The 9,161-nt window shown below is 32.5% G+C and overlaps 1 protein-coding gene across 1 annotated transcript; it reads right to left on the reverse strand.

Moving 5' to 3' along the window:
* Nucleotides 1-817: 817 nt before the first annotated feature.
* LOC145693913 (uncharacterized) lies at nucleotides 818-8,049 on the reverse strand. Its single transcript, XM_081770075.1, has 3 exons — nucleotides 7,915-8,049; nucleotides 2,809-3,000; nucleotides 818-1,037 (listed from the first exon to the last, which is right to left on the reverse strand). The coding sequence occupies exons 1-3, from the start codon at nucleotides 7,982-7,984 to the stop codon at nucleotides 1,018-1,020; spliced, it is 282 nt and encodes a 93-aa protein (XP_081626201.1). The 5' UTR covers nucleotides 7,985-8,049; the 3' UTR covers nucleotides 818-1,017.
* Nucleotides 8,050-9,161: the final 1,112 nt, after the last annotated feature.

The raw sequence follows: 9,161 nt of genomic DNA on the forward strand, positions 1-9,161 counted from the left end.
CAAACTCTGGTGCTTTTAAAACCAAATAAACTAAATGCAAATAAATTAAGGGATGCATCATTAGTAGGTATTAGGAATTGTATACCAAATAAGGGTTGAAAAGCTCACAATGTCATGAACAGTTTCCCGCTGTAATAAAGATGATAGATTTGTATTATTTAGTGTTTACACTTGGACATTCAAATAAAATATTATGATTATTTAGTTCATGTTATAACCCTACTCGTGAGTGAGACTGTTGACTCCTAACTTAACATTTGATTCATTTTGGGTTTCTAATAAATAAAAATATTCATTTTATATTTCATGCAGTCACACCCAAGAGGAGAACATACATATAATGCAATACTTACTGTTCTGTAGCCTGATATGTTTTTGGTGTACTCTTGAATAGTGCAAATTTTACAGTATTAGACATTGGATCTAAACAATTCAGTAAAAATACCGTTTCTGAATTTCGTTCTGCAATTCTAAAACGTCCTGCAGCGAATAAAAGATTTGCAATGTGCTATTTGCAGTTAAAATATAGGCCTAATTCTTCTACAATGCACGACATCATACGAATTTCTTACGAAGGAAAATGTATGAAGTAATGACCGATTGTTGTTGTTTCCTTTGCACAGATTAAAATGTTTAGCTGAAAACAATTTGTAGAGAAACATATTTCACACATCACTTTGAGTCCTTCGCAATAACCTTTCCTACTTGAAAGTAAGCTGAATAAAAATCGATCAATACCTTTCGATGTAAATAAAACATATAGAAACTTTGGTATTTCTTTACTTTACACGTTTTCATAAAATCATATGATTTTTTGTTATTTTATATTTTATCAGATCGGTTTGTTACTTATTTTTGTTTACATTATTTAACACATTTTCTTCCGTTGTCTCTGTAATATAGCCATATGTACAAGCATAAAGTCGCACAGCTACAGCAATGCTACCTCTATGAACATTATTTGGTAGTTTTTCTGTTTGAAAAGTTGTTTCACACAACTTTCATCGGAAGTCCAAGTTAGTTGTTTCGCAGGTGGCCTGAAATAAAAAACAAATGAATTTATTGGGTGTCATAATACGTATTGCTTTTTTAAGAATTATTACCAATACCTTCACTTTTCATAACATATTTGTACGTCGGGAAGGTATTCTATCCTTTTGTGATATCATAGAAAATTGTAAATTATTTCAGCTTTTCGTTATGAAATTAATGAACGTGTAAATTAGCCTGGGCCGATTTTCGTCAATTTAGGATTTTCGATTTAGAATGTTTGGGAAAAGTTTCCTTTCGGAGAGAAAAAACTATTTATTTTTACTTTCTCCATAAAGTTTCATCTTTCACCTTGTACCGGGGTTGAAAGTTTCAAAATGTTTTAAAGGTTAAAAGTTTGCTTTTCGGTTTCGAATGGTCGAAAACGTTTTTTTTTTCGATCAGACAAGAAAAATATTTACTTTCATTTTTTTCCTAAATTTCATCTCACAACCTCTACCGGTGATTGAAAGATTCAAAAGTTTTGAAATATTAACATTTGGGATTTCGATTTCGAATGGAAGGAAAAAGTTTCCTTTCGGTTAGACAAGAAAAATATTTATTTTCATTTTTTCAAAAAAAAAAAAATTCTCGCAACCAATGCCGTGAATTGAATGTTTTTTTTAATTTTTGAAAGGTTAAAATTTGATATTTCGATTTCGATTGGTCGGAAAAAGTTTCCTTTCGGTGAGACAAGAAAAAATATTAAGTTCTAGATTTTCATTATACGTCATCTTTCACTTTCTACTAGGGATTAAAAGTTTCAATTCTTTTAAACATTAGATTTTGCAGTTTTCTTTTGTAATGAGGTGGACAGGCTTTACCTTGGCGAGAGAGAGAAAATATTCATTTTCAAGTTTTTCAGAGAGTTTCATTTTTCAGCCTCTACCTCCTCAAAAATCCCGAAAAAATTAAATTTTGGAACATTCACCTGGAATACAGTGGAAAAGCTTCCACCTTGTGAAATGAAAAGACATTTTGAAGCCCCTCCATAATTCTATTCCCCCTCTTCCCTACTGGGGATTGAAAACTTCGAAAACCCCGAAAACTGTAAACACGGAACCCCCATATGGGATAAACTGGAAATGTTTCCTTTGCTGACAAAATAATTGAATATTTGAATTTGAATATTTTCTTTAAAATATTTTGAGGAATTCAAGTTTTTAATTTTTTCTCAAATAGATAGGAGATACAATAACGAAACGAGATATAAGATGTATTTAATTAATAATTATTTTCATAAGGAAACATTCGCAATTGTTCTTTAATGCTTAAAGATCCACCACAATGCATTTGTTCTCAGACGGTATTATGCACATTTTTTTACCAACTTATTCACTGAAGTGTTTTTTTCAAACTGTGTCATATATGTCGGTCAGGCTACTCATGTTTTAATGAAGCCTTTTCTTCTATTGAAGCCAAGCACAGATACAGAAGCTTTTCTTACTAATTCCACAAAAAAAAACTCCACTGCTTGAGTGTGACAAGGATAAGATTCAAATTCAACAATTTTCACTGGATAATTGTGTAAATTTTAAACTTTCCAAACTTTCAATTGATGGAAGATGGAAGATGGAAGATGAAAATTTATGAAAAAAATTGAAAATATTTTTCCTTTTCTCACCGAAAGGAAACTTTTTCTCGAATATTCCAAATCAAAATTCCAAAATTGCTCAAAATCGGACCAGACTTATGTAAATATGTTGATAGGATGTATCAAATAAATATAAATAGAAAAAAAAAACTATGTAAGAATTATTACAGAAACATCGTCTGTACCAAGTTTTCTGGGACATTCTCTAACACATTTTCCTCCTTTTGTCTCTCTAATATAGCCACCTGAACAAACACAACGTTGTACAGCTATAGCAGGGCAAGCTCTCCCGACATTACTTGGTAGTGGTTGTGTTTCGCATGTTGTTTCACAACTTTCATCAAAAGTCATGGCCACTTCTTCGCCAGGTGGACAAACTGAAATAGAAAACAAGAGATCAATTTCTAGGGTGTCCATAATACGTGAGAGTTTTAAGGTAAATTATCAATAAGTTCACTGTTCGATAAACGTTCTTTTTTCTCCGAGGCTATATTACCCTTTTATGATATCGCACAAAAATTGAATTTTTTAAAACTTCTCCTTACGACATAAGTATACTGTAAATATTGTTCATAGGATATAACGTAAATCTGTAAATAGAAACACTGTATAAGGCTGTAGTAAAAAAATACCATTGGAACTATTTACAGTGGAAAACGTCAATTACTAACAGGCAGGGACACAAACAATGAAGATTACAATTATATTCTTGAAAAGTTGAAGTTTGTTACATACATCAAGTATATTATTTAATAATTCGTATTTCAAACGCATCAATAAATCTATTTTATTAAATTTAAATTCTTTTACATTTTGTGTAGTATCGTATTTCCCAGTATGGAACTTAGTGTTCAATATATAGAAAATATCATGTGAACTGTATAAAACAAAAGTTATATTTAATGTTGTAATAAATAATACATAATAAGCATTCATAATTAGAAGCTCAACTTTAGTTTTTCTAGTATCAATTAAACCGTTAATGAACAAACTATAAATTAAGCAAGTTTGCTGCAAACAAACATAATGCTCACACCATCTGTTCACACAATATATACTACGAACTCCATTTAAAAATAGCATTTCCATAGAATAGCAGATGAAAGGATAAGTATACTTATAACAAATCTCTCCAACAGGATGATAACTAAACTCTTAGTTAACTTTTTACACTACATTAGAAATGTTCCTTAGGGTCCTTAGAAAGAAACAATAGTTGCTGGTAACATATAAGTGCTAAACCTGGGGCCCTTAACCCTTTAGCGCTCGCGTATATTTACAGATTTCAATCGGATCTGTTTTTGAATGACCGTAGGTCAGACTGTAATTGCAACACTGGAACAAATTGTAAGATTGTAAGATTGTTGATTTTTGTAAGATTGTCGGCTTTCTATTTACGTAATGAATGGAACATTTATGTGTACAAAGGTAAACTGATTAAGGGATATTTAAGGAAATTTCCCTTAAAACGTTCCATCTTGCGATTCATTTTGTTATTACGGAAACACTGGTAACACTGGAAACAAGGTGAATAAAAAATGAATTTATGTATCCTCTTTTATGTTCAACTTAAACTGAATCTTTCAACTTGGTCCATCAAATAGCAGCAGAGGAAAAATTATTTTTATAGTTTTCTCAAAGTTCATAATAATAGATTTTCATGGAAGTAATAGTATGATTTGGTGTCAGTATCCAGGTCGCCATTCAAAAATGGAGCAAGGTATACCTCGATCGATTTGCAAGACCATATTCTTCTAGTTTTCGTAATGGACAAGACATTTCTGTGTACGAAGAAAAAATAATTGAGGGATATTTAAGAAAATTTCTCTAAATAGTCGCTTCTCGCGATTCCTTTAGTTATTACGTGGCAACACTGCAAACTAGGCGAATGATAAAATTTGTTCTGTTTCATGTTCAACGTAAACTGAAAATTTCGTTTTGTCCATCAAATAACACCAGAAGAAATATGTATTTTATAGTGTTCACAGTTTTAATAATAATATTTGATTTTCATGGAAGTAAGAGTATGATTTTTATGTTAATGTTTCATTTTATTGTTCTATAGAAAGCAAGTTATTCAAGATATTGTAATTGATTTTCGTTATATTATTACAGATTTCCTGGGAAGATTTGATGATTTTCTTGCTCATGGTATAATAAATTACTTCAAATCAATGATTTTACTTTTGTGCGGTTTCATTATGTTTTTTTTTAAATTTTTGTTGCTTGGGTATTCTACAATGAATACACCTTCCAAACACGTCTGTTGGTGCGGTTTTTATCAATATTCTAAGTTATTTACGTATTACATGTTGTTATTAGACATAAACACAGATAATCGCACTTAATATAGTGGGTAATATATAGCATTTATTGTCGTAATATTAAACAGTTTGTTATATTATTTGTGTTCCTGTCAGCCTGTAAGTTGATAACAATAGCGCATTCGCCCTGGAATCCAAGTGTTATAAGTTGTTCTGAAGGAGAATAGCAAACAAATAGATACCAGTCAAACGAACGACAATTGCAACAAGAAAAGGGATTGATGTTGTGAAAAATCAAACATTCACTGTAATACACTACGAATAAAACGAAACTGACATGAGGACGGGAAATTGCGCCATGAAAAGCTCCTATAAAATCTTTCAGGTCACAGAACTATGACAAGAATATGACACTGCATAACTGCACCGCTTTCAATTCAATGTGCATTCAAATTCCTACCCAATACGACACAAACAAGCACGATCTGTCGCTGGGACTAACGAAGTTTCACAAAAGTACCACGATTGCTAAGTCAATCTACTGAATCATGTGTTGTGGAAAATTGTACACACTTAGTTGATAATTCACCACATTTGGAGCGCACTGTTATAAGACAGTATGTAGCAGACATCCTGAAGTAGAGCTGAAATGTGAATCACGAGAAAAAGAAAGGATGTTTCATGTGAGACTCTAGGAACATGTGTCACTAGAATAGCTTAACGTGCTATTAAATGAACAACTATTCGATAGGAATATGAATCACTACTGTTACGGATTCAAGGAGAGGATCTCACAGCAGCCGAATTGAGAACCACTACTTCTACCAGATCGTCGAAGTGAAATTGGTCATGGAAAAAACATACCTAAGAGAGGGGCTTATGGAGACTCCAGCCCCGAGCCTCCAGGTGAACGGAAGCCTCCACACAGATCAAAATCTCATCTGGATGTGTAAAAAGATCATATGAAATACAATCATTGTCATACGACAAAATATGTCCAAAAATATGAAACGCAGTAATTTAACTTTCCTATTGTACTTTCACAGAAATCCATTAGGCGAAGTGAGCAGAGACCACGTATTTTTTCAAGACTCGAACCTCCTTATAAGTTAATCACGGACTCTATAGTTCACAATATACATCCAAAATTAATTCCAATGTATTATCTCTTGTTATTTTATGAGTCTTCCTGATGCTTGTTTATTGGCTGAAAAACGTGATTTGGACTAAGAACCAGTAAAACTAGAATGTAACTACAAGAATTCAAAGGAACCTGTTTTTCATTTCGTTAGCAGAAGCATTGACAAAACCTCAGATCAATCGACTGAGCATTATTGGCTTACATAGTGACATAAAAGTGTGGCTAATGTGAGGCATCGTAGAATACTTATGACCTAGATGGAAAATTGCTAGAAACATTTATACCAACACAGTTGCATGTATTACCTAATAAAACATTGTTGATGAAACCATACTAAAAATAAACAACGTTATCAGTTTACTCTCTACCCATTATCCTTGAAATTAATATAGCTAACCCTCTCTATGTGTAGCTTTCTCTTCGAGGTTGCTTTTCATGTTACATGTTTTGCACTTACTCAATTATTCTTACATCATACTTCTATTTTATATATGCATTGCGTGTTATGTCTGTGTAATTATTTCGGGTTTTATTCATATTGATTTCCATTTAGTACAGTATTTTCTGTGTAATTTTACTATTTCTTAATATGTAATGAAATATTTTCATTTCTTTAAAGTTAATTTCCTTTTATATTCCTATTCCATTTCCACTTTTCTTTCTTTAATCTTCGTAATCGTGATACAGATAGTAAGCGGACAGAAAATTCTCACTGATTGTGATTTTATATAAATGTATGTGTATTTCATTTTGTAATTTTCTCTAATACCTTTTACATTAAGAATAACCATAATTTGTAAAAAAGAGAAGTATTGTCATTTCTTTATACCTTTACACCTGCTTATTATGCAGCGTTATTTTCCTTTGCATACAGGAATGCAGAACGGCATTCCTGATAAACGGCATTTACAAATTAAGCGTTTCAATTGTTTTGCATGTTCATTTTTGTGTATTGTCGTTTTTAAAATTGTAAAGAAGTCATTTTCTGATAAACAAACACATGCAGATTGCAGTGAGGTATATTAATTTGACAAAATTGTAGTTGTCATTATTATGCATGGCTTTCGCTCAAAGACAATTCAATGCATATACGTTGGCATATTTCTTCCTCGTTGGCAGCAACACGGTCGCATTACTAGGTGAAAGTCAGAGGGTGGGAGGGTGTTTCCTCTCGTCGTTTCTCCCATTATGCGCTTGTTTCAAAGGAGTCACAACCAACCCCTGTTTCTATTTCCAATAGTGCAGATGATCCCGTTCGAGATGTTTACGATACACCAGTGGTGTCACTGCTATTTTTGTTGCATTTTACACATACGAGTGGGTAGTTCAATTGTTTGTTTGACGGCTCTATGTGCATTATTAGCTGAGATAAAGGACTGCTACGGGTACAAGACACAAGTATACAACAACACCTCTAGTGGCTAAATGGGAAAGGATATAACAAAGTTTGGCTTACATTTAATGTCCTATCGAACGATTCCAACAATCATACCACTTTCCGTTTCAAATATTGAAGTTCCCTCCATTGGAGGTATTCTCGAGGAGCCACTGGTCTCGCTACTATTTTTATTGCATTCTACACATACGATTTAGTAATGCAATTTTTTGCTTGAAGGCTCTACGTGCAGTATAAGCTGCTATATAATCCTGGTACGTTCTTATGGAATCGCCCGGTATAAATATATGTGTGTGTGCACGACACAAAATATCTTTTTAATGTGTGACGATGGCGTTCGCATCTCTTCAGTTTTGATAACCCTTATACCTTACCTTAACAAGTAAAACGTTCCTTTTGTATTTCTATTATATTTTAAGTATCTGTCTAGTACGTACGACTTCCACATCATAGGTTTAAAATAGTATATATGAATGGAAGAATCACTTACCTTGCCGTGATAACACATCTACAAAGAGAAGAGAACTAAACAGAAAAATTATTACTTTTGTAGATAGCATATTCTCAAGCTTCGCGGACTACGTCTTGTTAATGTGGCCAGTAGTAGCGTTATATTAAAATAAGTTAAGGTGTGGTGCTAGTTATATTGATTTCTTTCATTCCAAATATTAAAGTATTGTTTTCATTTAATTCCACATTATATCTATAAAATTGCACACTAGTCTATTCCAGTTAGGTGCGAATCGATACGCATATTACCAATATCTCTACCAACGCTTCTCAATGTTTTCATAATATCCTACCCAATGTGGTAGTCAGGTGGTAGTTTTGGTTTGTGTATTACGAAAGCACTCAACATGACTGCATAAAAAAAAAACTTGATCGCGTTTGGTTTAACGACTGATATGTGATTGTTTTGCATCAATTATAAACTACTTTTTATGAGCTTGTAAACCTTTGGACTAATGCTATATTTTAATTTGTCATGCCTTCAAAAGTTATAGTTTAATTTCGCATGCTTGTACCCTTCCATATCTCTAAGAATATATTAGTTAGAATAGTTAACATGGTTCTTTTTTCATTTTCCTATTAGAAAAAAGGATTGTAAAACAATGTACATATACATTTCTAAATTAAGAGAGCTATGAATTCAGAGATACAATTAAAGTACTTGTAGACAATTTTCGAACTAAAAGCTTGTAATATTATACATGAGAATTCAATTTCTTTTCCAGTATTTGTATTATGTCCCAAACGATATTTTTTTAAATGGAAAGCTTCTGAGTACTGCAATATTATGTGCTAAATGGATGTGCAAATTATGTGCTTTTCATCTCTCTTTATAAATGGAATGTGTACATAAGAGGTTGAAGAGGAACGTATACATCTGTCGCCTATATTGCAATTGTAAAATCTCGTGCGTAATGTGAACATACTATCCACAAAGCTTTATGGTATGTTCGTTACAGCTTGAGGAAATCATTCTTGTCTGCAAAATGGTATAAACAAATGTATTGAACAACCAATATACACTTCTGGGCACAAAATCGTAGACTTACATCCATAGAATTAACTAAGTAACTAACTAATTCTATGGCCTATGGAACCCGGAGTTTCAATGCCACGTTCACAAAAGCTCTAATTTGACTTCTATTCTTTGCTAATTTGATCCATTTTCTACTTTGTATCCCTATCTCTGGGAGATTCATCTTGAAATATTTGTCCTCCCATCTGCGC

The sequence above is a fragment of the Thermobia domestica genome, chromosome 9 (assembly GCF_964235325.1).
Source record: "Thermobia domestica chromosome 9, izTheDome1.hap1.1, whole genome shotgun sequence".
In the NCBI taxonomy this organism is placed as follows: domain Eukaryota; kingdom Metazoa; phylum Arthropoda; class Insecta; order Zygentoma; family Lepismatidae; genus Thermobia; species Thermobia domestica.

What these genes read in the sequence shown, in the direction of transcription:
- LOC145693913 (XM_081770075.1), bottom strand. Translation starts at nt 7,984, where the DNA reads ATGCTATCTACAAAAGTAATAATTTTTCTGTTTAGTTCTCTTCTCTTT. An exon ending in AGATGTGTTATCACGGCAAG is followed by an intron (nt 3,001 to 7,914) that starts GTAAGTGATTCT and finishes TTTCTATTTCAG; the next exon opens with TTTGTCCACCTGGCGAAGAA. An exon ending in AGAATGTCCCAGAAAACTTG is followed by an intron (nt 1,038 to 2,808) that starts GTACAGACGATG and finishes TTTTTATTTCAG; the next exon opens with GCCACCTGCGAAACAACTAA.